The sequence below is a fragment of the Vicia villosa genome, linkage group LG3, assembly GCF_029867415.1.
Source record: "Vicia villosa cultivar HV-30 ecotype Madison, WI linkage group LG3, Vvil1.0, whole genome shotgun sequence".
Lineage (NCBI taxonomy): Eukaryota > Viridiplantae > Streptophyta > Magnoliopsida > Fabales > Fabaceae > Vicia > Vicia villosa.
Genome location: NC_081182.1, coordinates 203,917,598 through 203,935,415, shown reverse-complemented (window position 1 = coordinate 203,935,415; position 17,818 = coordinate 203,917,598). Strand labels below are relative to the sequence as shown.

At 36.0% G+C, this 17,818-nt stretch overlaps 2 protein-coding genes and 1 long non-coding RNA gene across 3 annotated transcripts; all 3 read left to right on the top strand.

Annotated features, from left to right (window-relative positions):
• The first annotated feature begins 2,920 nt into the window (after nucleotides 1-2,920).
• Nucleotides 2,921-4,624, top strand: LOC131657161 (uncharacterized). Its single transcript, XR_009300519.1, has 3 exons — nucleotides 2,921-3,032; nucleotides 3,598-3,648; nucleotides 4,548-4,624. It is a non-coding gene; the product is annotated as an uncharacterized LOC131657161 (long non-coding RNA).
• A 4,105-nt stretch (nucleotides 4,625-8,729) lies between these two features.
• Nucleotides 8,730-12,411, top strand: LOC131659753 (uncharacterized). Its single transcript, XM_058928902.1, has 7 exons — nucleotides 8,730-9,747; nucleotides 9,838-10,085; nucleotides 10,170-10,373; nucleotides 10,470-10,562; nucleotides 10,649-10,756; nucleotides 10,852-11,214; nucleotides 12,084-12,411. The coding sequence occupies exons 1-7, from the start codon at nucleotides 8,730-8,732 to the stop codon at nucleotides 12,228-12,230; spliced, it is 2,181 nt and encodes a 726-aa protein (XP_058784885.1). The 3' UTR covers nucleotides 12,231-12,411.
• Nucleotides 12,412-13,847: 1,436 nt separating this feature from the next.
• On the top strand, nucleotides 13,848-17,431 carry LOC131657160 (G-type lectin S-receptor-like serine/threonine-protein kinase At4g27290). The gene is made up of 7 exons (XM_058926638.1): nucleotides 13,848-15,516; nucleotides 15,608-15,730; nucleotides 15,808-15,962; nucleotides 16,054-16,264; nucleotides 16,360-16,597; nucleotides 16,682-16,832; nucleotides 16,923-17,431. Exons 1-7 carry the CDS (start codon nucleotides 14,223-14,225, stop codon nucleotides 17,220-17,222), a joined length of 2,472 nt encoding a protein of 823 aa, XP_058782621.1. The 5' UTR covers nucleotides 13,848-14,222; the 3' UTR covers nucleotides 17,223-17,431.
• Nucleotides 17,432-17,818: the final 387 nt, after the last annotated feature.

Here is a 17,818-nt window from a genome sequence, read left to right as displayed (position 1 = left end):
AATTAAACCCTAAATTTACTTCTAAAACTAAAATAGATAATATAAATAAAACAAGTTTATAAACTAATAAAATAATAAACAAAAAAAACCTGGATAATAATCCTGCGTGACAGCCTTGCAAAGGTCCATGGTATGCTTGCATCTTCCTGGGCGTTAGATTTGAATCATAGGAGATCCTATGGTTGGGAGATGAGGGAGTATCATGTATGCCTTGTGTGAACCACACTGGATCCGGTGGAACCTTAATTCAGATAAAATGAAAAAAAACCAAAGATGCAAGGGATCGAACCCCCATCTTCTTGGTTACAGATCGTTTTGCCTTGCCAATTACACTGCTTTTGTATGTTGTTAGTAATATGAGACACAAAATATAAATATGAAAGTAAACACCATTGATAGAAAATCAAACAACCAGCGCGTGGGTCCCATTAGCTATCTGCGCATCCAATCAGAGTTTGAGAAGACCAGAGTAGCAGTGTTGACTGACCAATCGCGCTCCTTGGAAACGCCACATACGCTCTGGCCTCCATCCTGGTTTTTCAGACCCACCGTGTGCGGCGGTTTCCGCCACCATCTCCGATCAAGCCAACACCTGAGCCCTGCGAAAAACTCAAAAAAAATGCTCAAGATTAACCCTACCCCCCCTATTTCATACCCTGCGAATTCAATGGTGGCATCAATTTTAAGTAAAAATTCCTGCAAGTGGGGTTTCGAAGAAGAAGAAAGCTTCACGGCCATTAATGGATAAGCCTCCTTTTCACGTTCAATCTCGCATGTGACAGCCCAGACCTATCTTATATCATCCTATAAACTTGCTGACATGATTAGTTCCAATTAAAACATGCATGCTAATGAAATACGAAAACCAAAAGAAGAGTGAGAAAAATAAACTACGGTATGCGATCTTCAGGCACTTTTGGGGCGACCCTCGACTTCTCCTCCTCCTCTTCGTCCTCAGGAACGTGAATATGTGATGGGGACGACTTGAGAACGGCTGCGAGTTTCCTTCTCCAATTGCCCTAGTTTCCTTATTTTTTGTAGCTTTGCAAACCCTAGCTTTTCATAATTTTCGTCCCCCTTGCCTCCTCCATCATTTAGAATATATATGGATCACTTTAGGGTTTAGAAAATTGGAAAGAAATCATGCTTTGATTAGAAGAAAGTTTGATTTGATTTTTTGTATAAAATCTTTCCAAGTTTAACTCCAATCTATTTTTTGATCTTTTTGCCACAAGTCTTCAATCAAATATTATGAGTGTATTCTTAATATTTGATAAAATAAGCTTAACACCAATCTTTGATTTTTTCTTTATTTATTTTAACTAAAATTGAATTGAATTAAATCCAATAAAATAAAATAAAATAAATAAAAGGAAATCATATAGTTGGGCTTAGAGGTTATGGGCCATGCTAGAAATGAGTTTTAGAACATGAAAGGATTGGCCCGCTTAAAAGAAAATTCAATTTTGCTCAATATCTCTTTCATGCATTTTCTCAAAAATTAGTCAACCTTAACAAGTCATAACTTCCTTGATCTTAATTCCATAGAGGTGATTCTTGGCTCTTTAGAAAGCTTAAGGTGTCCTCTAAAGGCTCTCTTTAGTTTCATCTCAATTGAAGCTTCTTGAGATCCATTTGAGGCCTTAGAAATTCAAAATCCTTTGATAAAGTGCAAACCCTAGCTTTGAGACCATCGAAAAGGAGAGAGTGACTTGAATGATCCTTTGAACCTAGAGCCATTGAAGATGAATAGAGGAGGGCAAATTTTGGGGTATGACAGGAGGGCTCAACTAAAATCTCTCTAGAGGAACTCAGCTAAAGTTTCTCTAGAGGGACTCAACTAAAGTCTCACTTGAGGGGCTTAACTCAAGTCAAGGACTTAACTAAAGTCTCGCATGGGGGCTCAACTAATGCTTAGGTAGAGAGAATCAACTAATTTCACATCAGAGGAACTCAGCTCGAGCGCTGTTAAAGTGCTCCATTTAAGGGCCTCTCTGGGGTGTCCGAATGAGGAAGGAGAAGCTAAAACACTTCACCTTTTACAAGCCCTCGAGCTTGAGGGATCGTGTATTAGTATATCTGAAAAAGGGTCCACAAGGGGCGAGGTAGAGACAAGGGACTTTAGTTAAGTCCACATTGCTTCCTGTCGTCTGTTTTCTAGTTCAAGCGCTTATTTACTATATGTGTTTTCTCTTACACTACTAGAAATTTGGCCTACGGCCACGCTAAAATTGTCCACAGCTCAGAAACTGTGGCCACATATATGATTTAGCCATGATTATCAAAGCGTAGACGTATGTTATAGAAATCTTGAATCCGGAGTGTAAAACTGTGGCCTGTATAACGGTAGATATTTTAAGCCGCAACTAAGAAACCGAGGCCTATAATTTTCAGTTCAAACTGTGGCCAAAACCCCAAAAATAACCCCTCCAAAAGTTCCCTCCTTTTTTTTAGTTTCCCTCTATATCTTTTAATATTTTATTTTCTATTTTTTTTAATTAAAAAAAAGAAAAAAAATGAAAGAACACGAACAAACACTCCATCTCCCAAAGCCATATGAACAAAAAACACGCACACTCTGAAAACTCCATCTCCCAAAACTATCTCGCTTCGCCGCTCCACCGCTCCGCCGCTGCTGCCACCTCCATCGCTTACAGGTTAGTTTCTTCATCTTCATCTCTGCTTCACCTTCATCTCACGAACCCTAACCCTCTTCATCTCACGAACCCTAACCCTCTTCATCTCACGAATCCTAACTCTCTTCATCTCACGAACCCTAACTCTCTTCATGTCACGATTCTCTGTTCGTGTTCCTCATCTTCTCTATCGTCTCCTCTGATTTTGTTTGGACCTAATATATATTTTGTTTTGCAGTTGAGGTACCAAAGCTTCTGGAGGCTTCCTCTATTCATATGGGTACGATTCTCTTCTCTGTTCGTGTTCCTCATCTTCCCTCGTCTCCTTTGATTTTTTTGACCTAATATATATTTTGTTTTGCATGTGAGGTACCAAAGCTTCTGGAGGCTAATACGGTAGGGTTTCTTTTTGACCTAATCTATGTTTAAACAAATTCTACTACTGATGTTTGGATAGTGTGATTTGATGCATGTTTTGTTTTGACCTAATCTACTGAGGGCTTCATTTTGACCTAATCTCTGCATTGTTATATCTGTTGTTGTTATTTATGTTAGATTTTGTTATGGTGATTTGAAACTGAGAGAGGCACTGAGTTTATGTTAGATTTTGTTATGGTGATTTAGGTTAGATTTTGTTAGGGTTGAAAACTGATCTGGATTTTAGGTTGAGAAAGTATGTTAGATTCAAGTTATAACTGATATTTCCGTTATTTGACTGTTAGTATTGTTAAATCTAAAATTGATTTTCTGTTTGGGACGAAATCAAATTGCTAGTTATGCTTAATATCATGAATTGAATTGAATTTCTTGTGATTATTAGAAGAAATTCTTGTTATTATGATATGTGTATGTGTATGATAATTTATGAATTTTACTCTGAAACTCTATTATGCTGCAATATACTATAGATTATTCATTTGAAGGAAGTTTGTAATTATGTATTTTTTGTTTGTTTGTTTAGGGGAGGAATATTCTTGAAACAGATCATCCAGAAGGTCCTTTTGGCACTAAGGTCAGTGTTCTAACTTGTTTCTGAGCTCACTTAGATTTGTGTTTGCTGCTGCTTTCCTCTGTGTTGGATTAGATCTTGCTAGAGTTGATTTTGACATGTACTTTGTAGCGGAATGATTTGTGTTTGATGACCTTTAAGTAGAAAAGTGATTTTTTGGCAAAACTAATCTTGCTAGAATGATATAACTGATTCTTGGCTTGGGATTTGGGACTAACTAGTAACTACTGTCAATCCACAATACATATATAACTTTAGGATTCAATGTTAAAACTGATTGTATGTTTTAGTGACTTGATTTGATGAACTGATGTGCCACTACTATTGTGGCTGCTGTTCATGCTACTACTTAGTAGTTTGTTTCTTAAATTTTCTTGCATCAACTTATATTGGGTCCTATTAATGTTTGTGCATCTCGTAAGGAAGTGTTGCTTATGTTGTAATTAGTTGTTGTTTTTATTTGGCGTAGAATAATTCAATTATTGAAATGTCTACTTTAAGTTTCGGTATCTGATATATATATATAGTCTGTGCTATTGTATGTACACTTCTTGCTCTTAAGTAGCCATTCAGTTTACATACTTTAAGTTTCTATCAGTATGTAAACTAAAAATCATGAAGCTGTGGAAGTTTCTTATGCATATTTAGTAAATGTAGCAGAAAGAGAAAGAAAATATTATAAAAAACATGAAATCTTCCTTCTGGTATTTGTGTGTAACTGCTACTGAAGGTTACTTAAAAGGCAGCATTTGTTTGTTTCAAACACAGGGCTATTGATTTTATAAATCTGTTATGAATTTGTGTGACTCTGTTATGAATTTTATAAATCTAATTTTGTGTATTATTAAGTTGCATAGCATAGCTGCAGTGTGGTTATTGATTTCTTTTTGTTATTGATACAGCTCAATTCCCTCAAAGGAGACGAAGGAAAGCGACAACTGCATTTTATTTGTGTGTGACTCCATTTCTCTGTTTTAAGGTAACAATTTGTGTTCTTTTAGGCTTCACCATATAAATTTTAATACGTGGTAGTATATATCATGGAATGTTTTGATTCATATGTATATGATTATATAATTCCGTTGCCGTCTAAAAATGAATTTTATAAATCAGTAATCATGTTAGTGCTTTTCTTACCTAATTAGTTGTATATTAGGTATATAATGTATATACAATAATTCTTGCAAAGATTTTGTCCCAGTAATTCCATTTATATACAATAATTCTGTCCCAGTAATTTTTTGGTTGCTCAGCACATGTTTTGGTACTGTTAGTGCATTTTTTTATATGAATTCAGTTTTGAATGTGTTATGTGTTTTGAATGTGTTATGTGTTGTGTTTCAAATATATAGATTATCAAGCGATGGACAAAGAGTGGACTAAATTACCGTGGTTTAGTCAAGAGTACATCAACGGTGTTACTCGATTTTTAGACTTTGCCTTCACTAAAGGAAGTCCTCAAGGAGGTGAACTTCTATGCCCTTGTGCTAAGTGTAAAAATATATATTGGAAAACCAGGGATATTATTAGGGATCACCTAATAGCCAAAGGTTTTCTAGACGGTTATGACGTTTGGGTGCACCATGGGGAGAACCTACAAAGGTCTATGGAAATTGGTGATGGGATGGAAGATCAAGATGGATCACATGATGACATTCCTGGCTTATTGCATGACATATATGGAGATAGGGCAGAAGCACACGGAGTTGATGAAGGTCCCAATGACGAGGCTAGAACGTTTTACAGTTTGATTAAAGAGGCGGAACAAGAACTGTACCCTGGATGCAAAGACTTCTCTTCGTTATCATTCACGATTCGACTCTACTTGTTGAAATGTCTCCACGGCTGGAGCAATACGTCATTCACTGCCCTATTAGAATTATTGAAAGAAGCAATGCCTGATTTGAACATTCCGGAATCATTTTACAAGACAAAAGCCATGATAAGTGGTTTAGGCCTTGATTATAAGAAGATAGATGCATGCCCAAATGATTGCATGCTATTTTGGAAGGAGCATGAAAAGGACAATTCTTGCACTATTTGTGAAGCTTCACGGTGGAAACAAAATGCTGCAACTGAAGGATGCGAGTCTAAGCAACCCAAAAATGACTGTAGAGTTCCTGCAAAAGTTTTGAGGCACTTTCCGTTGATTCCTAGACTATAAAGGTTGTTCATGTGTTCAAAGACAGCTGAGTCAATGAGATGGCATGAAGAAGAGCGCTCAAAGGATGGAAAATTGAGGCATCCTGCTGACGGTAAAGCGTGGAAGGACTTTGATGAGCTCCATCCAGATTTTTCTAGTGAGTCCCGCAATGTAAGACTTGGCTTAACGAGTGATGGGTTTAATCCATTTAGGACCATGAGCTTATCTCATAGTACATGGCCTGTCTTGATGATGGTATACAACACACCACCTTGGCTGTCCATGAAACCTGAATATACAATGTTGTCATTGTTGATTCCTGGACCAAAATCTCCAGGCAACGATATCGATGTTTACCTCCAACCACTGATAGAGGAGCTAAAGGAGTTATGGGAATCCGGCATAGAGACATATGATTCTTCAATGAATCAAAATTTTCAAATGCGTGCAGCTCTTCTGTGGACAATTAGTGACTACCCTGCTTATGCTATGTTGTCGGGATGGAGCACCAAAGGAAAATTGGCGTGTGCTTGTTGTAAATCTAACACCAATTCGTTATACCTCAAACACAGTCATAAGATGTGTTATATGGACCACCGTACCTTTTTACCAAGAACTCATTCTTGGAGAGACGATGTCAAATCATTTAACGGAGAAGAAGAACATAGAACTGCACCATCATGTTAAACGGGGCTGAAATTCTTGAACTCTTAAAAGATTTCAGTAATGAATTTGGGAAGAAAAAGAAGAAAGTTGATGGCCCGTGGAAGAAGAGGTCAATTTTTTTTGAGTTGCCTTACTGGGCTCAAAATACATTGCGCCATAACTTAGATGTAATGCACATTGAAAAAAACATATTTGATAGTATTGTTGGAACTCTTTTGGACATCATGGGGAAGACAAAAGATCATATTAAAGCCCGTTATGATTTGCAAGAAATGGGAATTAGAGAAAAACTTCATCCAAGGGAGATTGGTGGAGGACGTTCAGAGTTTGCAAAAGCGTGTTTCTCAATGACTCCGCACGAGAAGTCAATTTTTTGTGGAGTTATAAAGGCTGCCAAGTTACCAGATGGGACTGCATCAAATATTTCAAAATGTGTACAAGTTGGTGACAAAAAAATATCTGGTTACAAGAGCCATGATGCGCATTTCATGTTACACTATTTGTTGCAAATCGCAGTAAGAAGCACAATGCCCAAGGAGGTGGCAACCCCACTAATTCGTCTTGGTTCCTTTTTCCGCTCTCTATGTCAGAAAGTTATACAAGTGGAAGATTTAGATTACCTAGAAAATGAGATTGCCGAGATACTTTGTCAGTTGGAGATGATATTTCCTCCAAGTTTCTTTGACATAATGGTTCACTTGCCTATTCACCTTGTAAATGAAGTTAGATTGGGTGGTCCTGTTCAATTTCGATGGATGTATCCCACCGAAAGATACTTGTGTAAACTTAAGAACTATGTCCGCAATAGAGCTTATCCTGAAGGTTCTATTGCCAAGGGGTATCTGGCTGAAGAAGCTATAACATTTTGCTCAAGGTATTTGCATAGCAATGTAGATACAAGGTTTAATAGGAAGAGTCGGAATTATGATGTTACCGATTCACTTGAAACAGATCCAGATGATTACTTTACAACTGCCGGTCGTCCTTTAGGGGGGGCAGGCAAACCCTTTCATCTTGATGTGAAATCAAAGGATGATGCCCATCGATACATCTTATTCAATTGCAATGAAGTTCAAATTTACATCAGGTAGTACAATAACTATTTGTCCTCCTATGTATTTATCTACTAATCCTAAGATTAGAGATATGTTAACATATAATTTGTTGACTTTTGTAGTGAGCATGATCAAAGTGTTAATTCAAACACTAACAAAAGGAAGTGGACCAAGGCCAAAACTCAAAGTAAAGAATTTAGTGAATGGTTTAAAACTCGTGCCCAGAATGATGATGTGCCATTACAACTTGAAAAACTTTCTAGAGGTCCTAATTTTGTTGCAAAGAGGTATCCAGGTTATGTCATTAATGGATATAGGTTCCATACTAGGAAACGAGATACAAATCGCAAAACTCAAAATTCTGGCGTAACTTTAGTTTCACTAACTTCAAGTTTCGCTAGCTCCAAGGATGGAAATCCTAGGACAGAACCCATCACATATTATGGAACCATTGTTGATATAATTGAGTTATACTACTATGGAAATTTCAACTTTGTATTGTTTAAGTGCGATTGGTTTGAGGTTGAAAAAGACAAATACGGACTTACTTGTGTGCGTTTCAATAAGAAAATTTATCAGAATGATCCATTTGTGCTACCTTCTCAAGTTCATCAATGTTACTATGTCCAAGACCCTTTTGATCCAAACCGGCATTATGCTCTGCAAACAGTTCCACGAGATTTCTTTAACATTGCTGACCCGTCAAACTTACAAGCTGAAAGTGGAGAAAATAGTGATGGTGATGGTGAATTAAATTGGGTTAGGGAAGACATACCTGCAACAATAGCTGAAACACCTTATGAAATGAATGAAGCTGAAAGTGATGAAGAGGATTTTGATTATGATGATACCCTATTTGATTTCATGGACTAATGTCAATCTATTTCATTTCTGGTGTAATACATTTCTTTTTTATTTTCCATTTGAACTTTTCATGTATTGGTTTTATGAGCTGTTTTCATTAGGAGAATGACAATATCATTAGAATTTCTGATGTAACTGATTGGATGTGTTGAATCTATTTCATTTCTGTTTTTGTAAATCCACTATGTGTTGAATCTATTTCATTTCTGTTTTTGTAAATCCACTATGTTTTGAATCATATGTAATTTATCTTCATGTCCAGTAATTTGTGAGTTATTGTTAACCGTTTGAATATTGCAAATTAGTGCTGATTGGTTAAACTTTGTTTCTTTTAATATTTTCCATGTTAACAGAAAATGAAGAAGGTTTCAAACTTGCAAAAGAAGACGGCTGCCGCACAAAAGGGTGAACAAGTTATCGCCAATTTTCGGTTGCCTCTATTTAGATCTAGTGCTGAATTGGCTAAGAAGTATGATATCAAATGCGAGATGGTAAATAATAATAACCGTGAAGGAACTAGTAAAGTGGGCATCCGACCTCCTTTTGTGCCTGCATCTAGGGAACTATTCAACTTATCTAAGTTTGAAACTGCTGCTTCAAAGATTGATAGTTCGGCCAATGTGTTTTATCCAACCAAAATGAGGACAAGGCAGACAACTCCCAGAAAAGTAGGGGCTGAATGTACTGATTCAAGGACCATGCAGCAAGTGAATCCCAAAACAGGGCCTGAAATTGCTTCAAGGACCATGCAGCAAGTGAATCCCAAAACAGGGCCTGAAATTGCTTCAAGGACCAGGCAGCAACTTGCTAAAAAAACAGGGCCTGAAATTGTTGATTCAAGGACCAGGCAGCAGCAAGGAAATGATAAGCAGAATCCTTCAAGTGCAAGTGCAAAGCAGCCACAAGGAAGTGCAAAGCAACAACAAGTTTCAAGTGCTAAACAAGTTTCAAGCAAGCAGCAACAAGTTTCAAGTGCTAAACAAGTTTCAAGTGCTAAGCAACAAGCTTCGAGTGCGAATCAGAAACGTCCTTCAATTGCGTCTCAGCAACTTCCTTCAAGTGCAAAGCAGAATACTTCAACTGCAAAGCAGCAACCTAAGGAGAAACGGGTGGCTGACACTGCTGATTCAAGGTCAAACCAGAATCGTATGAAAAGGGCAATGATAGAAGTCGATGGAAATTCCGGGACAGGGCAAGGAAGTGGCTTGAAGAAGACAAAACGAAGCCCAATGTGTAAATCGACATCCATTGAAGAATTCCTCAAAGAAAATGGGGAAAATAGTGAAGAAGATGAATGTGAGAATCTTGAGGAAGAAGAAAATATGATGGGTGAAGAGGAAAACACTCAGCAAAATGGAAGTAAACAAACTGAAGGTACGTACTAAGCTTCGTGTCATGCATTATTCTTTATTATTGTTTCATTCAAATTTATATCCCATGCTAATTATATTTTATCTAACACAGGGGCAAGTAAGAAAAGGACACGTGGACCAACTAAATGTTTGAAAATCCATGCTAGAAAGAGTGCGGATCGTGAAGAGGTGGTCTTAGACGATGATGGAGAACCTATTGGACCCAATGATCGAACCGTGACAGATTTGAGTTGTTTCCTTGGCACTGTCGCAAGGAATTCAGACTTGTGTCCCTTAGTTTTTACTAACTTCAAAGCTTTGAAGAAAGCAAACAAGGACCGTATATGGGAATTTGTCACTGTAAGTGGGAATTTGTCACTGTATGAATCTAAACATAAGTTGTGTTCCTTATTTACTTGTCACTAATTTCCTTTTTTGTTGTAGGATAAATTCATTATCCCTGAAAATGGACGTAGAGCGGTTTTCTCTCGCATTAATGATGCTTGGAGGCGTTTCAAGAAAGATCTCAAAAAGAGTTGTTTTTTAAAGTACACTACTATGAGTGAAAGATTGAAGCATCGTCCCCAGACCGTACCTGAAGTTCATTTCAAGCAATTGATATCCTATTGGAAGAACAATAACATCCAAGTAAGATAACAATTAGCAATTGATCAATGCTGTCCCTAATATTTAATTCTGTAATTTAACATTTGCTGTCCCTAATTTTGCTGTTTCTGAATGTAGAAAATTAGCAAAATCAATGCTGTGAACAGAGTTAAGCAAAAGTATATGCATCGGATGGGCCCAACAAACTTTGCGAGGATTCGTGCAAAACTGGTAGGGTGTTCATACATCCTTCAATTTACAATTATGTATTGGTTGAGTGATTCATTTTTTGATGTGTTTATTATCAACCAATGTAGCGTGCTAAGAAAGAGGACGGAAAGGAAGTTAGCCAGGCAGAGATGTTCATTGAGACTCGACAAAGTCGAAAAGGAAAACAGCCGGATGAGGAAACTTCAAGTGTAATTGTAAGCCAGGCAGATTATGCCTTTAATCAACATTTGCCTTTAATCATTTATTTTTATAATGTGAATATTTTCTAATGTGAATATTTTTTAATTAGTCTAAGCTTCAAGAATCAGTTCAGAATTCAACTGAATCTGAGACATTTAACTCCTTGTTTGGGAAAGAAAAATCTGGACGAGTTCGTTGCTATGGAAGAACAATAACACCTACCATGCTTAAAAGAAAAGAAGAAATTCTGGTTATTAAAAGGCAACATAATGATGAAGTGGCTGGCATGAAGAGGGAGATGGATGGTATGAAGGCGCTATTTAAGACAATGATGAAGCAACAAAACCCACATATGAGCGACGACGAGATCTCTAATTTGATGGCAAGTGCTATGGGCTGTTCCATTAGTTCTACTGCTGCTCCTGCTGATCCACATTCGTCTGCATCAACTCATATTCCGCATTGCGAACAGGTATACTCTAAACTACAAAAATTGCAGCATATGGCACTGTTTAGGGAACTGAATTATCAGGTGTTTTCTGAAATTGCATGGTTATCATGGATGAACAAGTGCATAGGGCACTGAATTAGAAACTGTATAGGGCACTTATTTGATGGCAAGTGTTTTCTGAAAGTGTATAGGGCACTGAATTAGAAACTGATCAATTATCAAGAATTAGAAACTGTATAGGGATCACATTAAGAAACTGAATTATCACTGAATTTCTGAAATTGTATGGTTATCATGGATGAACAAGTGCAGGGATCACATTAAGTGTTTACTCGAAATGTTGTTTCTGTGCTTTATTTTATAGGTCTAACAAAGTAGGGTGACAATGACAAAGTAGGTCTTTGGAGTGCATTTTTGGAGAATCTATTAAGATCTGTACTTGCTTGTTTAGCAAATCATATCTCTTAACTATATAGAAGTAAAGATAAGAATAGAACTCATATTTAAACTATTACATTTGGCTTAACTAGAATAAAAATGACCAAATGAAATGGAGTAAAAGTGGGTTCTAACTTAGGATATACTTACTGAATTCAAGCCCTTGCGCCTTGATGGACCAACTTGTTTAATTGATTATTTTATTTCAGTTTGTAAGAATTCTATATTTCCATTGATTGATAGAGATAATTCTTAAGTGAGTTCTTCTGTTTTATTTCAGTTTGTAAGAATTCTATATTTCCATTGATTTGATTCTGAAATATGTGTATGAAATAGGGAAACGATTCTGAAATAGGTGTATGCATGATTCTGGTGGTGATGGCCTAAAACTGTCTTTTGATTCATGATTCTCTTTTGATTCGATTCTGAAATAGATGTTATGTTTATTGTAGGGTGGAGAGGAAGCAGATTGTGATGAAGATATGGAAGAAGCTTGTGATGATCATGAAGATGTGGAAGGAGGTTATGCTGAAGATGTTGAAGAAGGTGGTTGTTCAGAAGATGTGGAAGAAGAGCAAGGAGAAGATCAAGAAGAATAGTTGTTTTATGTTATCTAGCCCAATTTTTAGAACTTTTTTTGGTTATTTTGGGATGACTCCATTTTGAGAGAAACTTGTGGTGGTACAACTTAAATAGTGTAGGGATCATGGATCAACTTAATATGGTTGTTTTGATTTTGAATTTGGGATGAAAAACTTAGTATCCAACTATTATTAGTGGATGAACTACTATTAATGTTAATTTTATTGTTAATTTAATATTGATATATATATTTATACATATATATTTATATATATATATATATATATATATATATATATATATATATATATAAATATATATAAATATATATAAATATATATAAATATAAATATATATATATATAAATATAAGTATATATATATACATATATATATACATATATATATATATATATATATATATATATATATATATATATATATATATATATATATATATTTATGTAATGATACAGAAATAAACCGTGGCAGATAAATGGTTTATAATGCATAACATGAAATAAACCGTGGCAAATAAATGGTTTAAAATGCATAACATATAACAACGATTTTAAATAGGTGGTCATAACCAAACCGTGGCTATATCCTGAACCAATACTGTGTCGTAAACGTTAAAATGAAACCGTGGCTTTACCATAAAGCCACAGTTTTTAAGTCATGGCAAGATCAAACCGCGGCCTTAATCAAGCTACCTAAACCGTGGCCTAAAAATGCCACGGTTATAAAAAAGGCGTGGTCTATACCAAAAAACCGTGGACTTTACTTTAGGCCACGGCCGTATACTCCACAGTTGGATTTCCGTGGCCAAACCGTGGCGTAAGCGTTACGCCACGGTTATTTTGCATATAGCCTCGGTTTTCTGGGCGTGGCAGGAGGCCTTTTTTCCTGTAGTGTTATTATTGAACATGTCGCTCCCTGTAAGAATGACTGTCCAATATAGAAAATGGAGAAATGATGTGTCCTCATTTCTTAACGATAAAGAAGGGGTCATTTGACCACGTTCTCAAAAATAGCGGTAGATTAACCGTCCATTCCTGCATCCTCTCAGTAGTAGTTACCAAGGACAATTTTGTATTGACGTCTAATAAATTCAAATATATGTATTTATTTTTTAATACTGGTTATAAAGTGGACTTATATATGTAACTATTTTATGATTTCTTATCAAATGTTGTTGTAGAATCAATTCACACATCACCTTAAAACTTTTAAACTATATATAACATTTATTTAAAACATGTTAACAAATTAATGATCACCCATTAAATATTTGTGAAAAATAATTTTAAATTTTATTGCACAACCATTAAATTTATACCATGATTATATTTACAGTCATGCTAAGCATTTATATTTGTATTGTTTGAGAATCCATTGATTTTACACACCACGTATCAAATTCAATCATGATCATCATAACTTTTGTGGTCTTTATACAACAATGCACACCCTTCTTAGAAATTTCGTCCAGAATGATTAAGCCACCGTTGATGTATCTGTTGGAGTAACCCATTTCACAAGCAACTATATAACAATAAAGTCTTCACTCAATTAGACTTTAATGTTGAAATAGACTTCAACTTCTACCTCACCTGCTTCATTTTCAACCACACAAGTAGCCCAATCAGTATCCTAACACCTGTATCGACTGAAATTGTACCGACTGAAATCATGAAAGATTTTACGCAACCACTTTGCAGGCCATATTATATTGAGTGAACGACTACAATCAGTATTACAACACATATACCGCGTCTAACCTACCGTAAGTGTGAAAACAATTGCCAAAATTATTCCCTAAATGTTGAAAATTAGTGAGTTATTAAACATTTGGTCAACATACCAACCATACACCAGAAGTCCACAAAACAAACTTGACGACTTTGTTTTGAATTTGGTGCATACCGAAAGACTTGGACAAAGCCATGTCAATTGAATTCAGAAATTTGATAAAAATGCAAATGATGAGAACATAACATCACAAGCACAATGAAGAACAACCATAAGGTGCTAATGCTAATGGTGTGTACTTTCTTCTTTTGCTCCATTATGCCAACTTTCTCTAAACAAAACACCTTTACTACTATTGCTCAAAATCAGTTTATCCAATACAGTGACACACTTGTTTCTGCAGCAGGAACCTTTGAAGCAGGCTTTTTTAATTTTGGAGATCCGCAACGCCAATACTTCGGTATATGGTACAAAAGCATATCACCTAGGGCTATTGTGTGGGTTGCCAATAGAAATACACCTGTACAAAACTCAACAGGATTGCTGAAACTCAATGATCAGGGAAGTCTTGTTATTCTTGATGGCCCGAAAGGCGTTGTCTGGTCTTCAAATTTATCGAGAATTGTGGTGAAACGAGCTGTTGTGCAGTTGTTGGATTCAGGAAACCTTATTGTGAAAGACGCGAACAGCAGCGTTAAGAATAAGGATTTCGTTTGGGAGAGTTTTGATTATCCCGGTAACACTTTCCTTGCGGGAATGAAGCTGAAGAGTAATTTAGTTACCGGTCCGTATAGATATATCAGATCATGGAAAAGTCCTGATGATCCTTCGGACGGTGAGTTTTCGTATCAGATAGATACGCGTGGTTTTCCACAGCTGGTTACTGCAAAGGGAGGAAGTTTACTCTATAGATCAGGCTCATGGAATGGTTTTCTTTTCACTGGAATTTCGTGGCCAATGCATAGAATCTATAATCTCTTTTTTGTGTTCGACGACAAGGAAGTCTCTTATCGATATGAAACTTTGAACCGTTCGATTATTTCTAGAACGGTGTTAGATCCATATGGAACTTCGCAGCGCTTTATATGGTCTGATGAGTCACAGGTTTGGAAGGCGACAGTTACTCGTCCTGTAGACCAGTGTGATGATTATGCCTTGTGTGGTATCAACTCTAACTGCAATATTAATGACATCCAAATGTGTGAATGCTTGGATGGTTTTACACCGAAATTTCAAGCGAAATGGGACTCGTCCGATTGGTCTGGCGGGTGTGTAAGGAGAACGAAACTGAATTGTCTCAACGGAGATGGATTTTTGAAGTACACAAACATGAAACTGCCTGACACTTCATCGTCGTGGTTTAACAGAAGCTTGAGCCTTGACGAATGTAAGACAGTGTGTTTGAAAAACTGTTCTTGCGTTGCATACGCAAATTTAGATATCAGAAATGGTGGAAGTGGCTGCTTACTTTGGTTTCATAGTATTGTCGACATGAGAAAACACTTAGATCGAGGACAAGATATTTACATACGACTCGCATTTTCTGAACTAGGTAATTTTATGTGATTAGCCTTATCTTCTTTTATTTTTTTTATCAACCTTGTAACTGCTTGTTGACCGGCTTTTTCTTCAACGCTTATCAGATCATACAAAGAATAAGATGAACTTAGGTACGAAGCTTGCTGCGATTTTCTTAGGGGTTATGGCATTCATCATAGGACTTACAGTTCTTCTATTGGTGACATCAACATTTAGGAAGAAGCTTGGTAAGTAAAAAAATCTATGATAATTAAATTTCATGATATAATACTACTATATTATAATGTATATTACAATATATCAGGGTGTATAAAAAAGTTGATTCCATGGAACCACAAGAAGGAGAAGAAAGAGGATGATTTTCCAACAGTCTTTGATTTTTCAACCATCATTAATGTCACGGATAACTTCTCTTACCAAAACAAGTTAGGAGAAGGTGGCTTTGGACCGGTATACAAGGTAAAGTCTAGGTCACTACGATACCGAGTTAATTTCTTACCTTAATTTACAAAAGTAGTGAAGATACTAAAATTTTCGAGATTTTTACTAGGGCGTATTGGCAGATGGACAAGAGATTGCTGTTAAGAGGCTTGCGGAAACATCAGGACAAGGAACTAAGGAGTTCAAGAATGAAGTGAAGTTAATGGCAACACTTCAACACCGTAATCTTGTAAAACTTCTTGGTTGTTCTATTCATCAAGATGAAAAATTGTTGATCTATGAATTCATGCCCAACAGAAGCTTGGATTACTTTATTTTTGGTATAAACTTTCACACCAACCAAACTTATTGATCTTGGTTTTACTCTTGCCATAATGTAGTTCTCATGCTAACTTAAGAATGTGTCATCTGTTAGATACATCGCGAAGTAAGTTACTAGATTGGAGAAAGCGCTTGGAAATTATCGATGGGATTGCTCGGGGGTTGTTGTACCTCCACCAAGATTCTACGTTAAGAATCATACATAGAGATCTCAAGACAAGCAATATTCTTCTTGATATTGATATGATCCCAAAGATATCCGATTTTGGTTTAGCCAGATCATTTATGGGAGACCATGCCGAGGCTAACACAAATAGAGTGATGGGAACATAGTAAGTTCGGCTTGTTTATCATCCTAATTTTAGTTCTTCCATGTCACAACCCCATTTAATATCTTCAATGTTTTTTTTTTGCAGCGGATATATGCCTCCAGAATATGCAGTGCATGGATATTTCTCAACAAAGTCGGATGTTTTTAGCTTTGGAGTCGTTGTGCTTGAGATAATTAGTGGTAGGAAGAATCGCGGGTTTTGTGACCCTCAACATCATCTAAACCTTCTTGGTCATGTAAGTTTTGAAGTGTATATGTTTCTCTATCTTGTGACACGCGGTATGGCTTGAGCTTAATCTTATTATATAACTTTGATGTGATTTTAGGCATGGAGACTATGGATTGAAGAAAGGCCAGAGGAGCTAATGGCTGACACATTATATGATGAGGCCATAAGTTCAGAAATATTAAGATTTATTCATGTGGGACTATTGTGTGTACAACGGAAACCGGAAAATAGGCCTAACATGTCATCTGTGATTTTTATGTTAAAGGGTGAAAAGTTACTCCCGAAACCATGTGAACCCGGGTTCTACGATGGAAGAGATTATACAAATAGCACAGGATCTACTTCAAAGGGGTGTTCGATAAATGAAGCTTCAATCTCATTGTTAGAAGCTCGATAGAATGTCCACTGATTTGGTTTTGCAGAATTTTGAGATAGATAGAGCATAGAATATTGTATATGTTTATGTTGTAAAGGCAAGTTTTAAAAGTTTTGGTTTAAAAGGATATGTCATTTCTATCATGTATTGTAAATCAATTATTGTTACAATGTAGGGAAATTTGAGATTATATATGAAATACTTGATTGCTCCAAATTGAACATGTGTAACTTTTGGCATCTAAAATTTCTATTTTTAAACTTTTAAAATGTGATTGTAAATGTTCGCGGATCTTAGTTCAACTGAATATTACTAAGTTGAACGTCATTATCAAGATTTAAACTCTTGATATTTACGGTCGCGTGTTTGAGTTTTTAATGGTTTATTATTATTTCGTCTACGGACTTAAAATGTGATTGTTAATTGATGTCATAGGTTTATGATATGCATGGAGGGGTAAATATGTATATCCTACACTATAAAATCTATGTCATTTTATATCTAAAAAGTGACCGAAGACGCCTAAATAACTATGAATAATATTTCTCTAACAATTTTTATATTTTAATATAAAATGCACCAAATATTCAAATGAGTGAGTTTAGATAGAGTTCTCC

What these genes read in the sequence shown, in the direction of transcription:
- LOC131659753 (XM_058928902.1), top strand. Translation starts at nt 8,730, where the DNA reads ATGAAGAAGGTTTCAAACTTGCAAAAGAAGACGGCTGCCGCACAAAAG. An exon ending in TGGAAGTAAACAAACTGAAG is followed by an intron (nt 9,748 to 9,837) that starts GTACGTACTAAG and finishes TATCTAACACAG; the next exon opens with GGGCAAGTAAGAAAAGGACA. An exon ending in CGAGGATTCGTGCAAAACTG is followed by an intron (nt 10,563 to 10,648) that starts GTAGGGTGTTCA and finishes CAACCAATGTAG; the next exon opens with CGTGCTAAGAAAGAGGACGG.
- LOC131657160 (XM_058926638.1), top strand. Translation starts at nt 14,223, where the DNA reads ATGAAGAACAACCATAAGGTGCTAATGCTAATGGTGTGTACTTTCTTC. An exon ending in AATAGAGTGATGGGAACATA is followed by an intron (nt 16,598 to 16,681) that starts GTAAGTTCGGCT and finishes TTTTTTTTGCAG; the next exon opens with CGGATATATGCCTCCAGAAT. An exon ending in ATCTAAACCTTCTTGGTCAT is followed by an intron (nt 16,833 to 16,922) that starts GTAAGTTTTGAA and finishes ATGTGATTTTAG; the next exon opens with GCATGGAGACTATGGATTGA.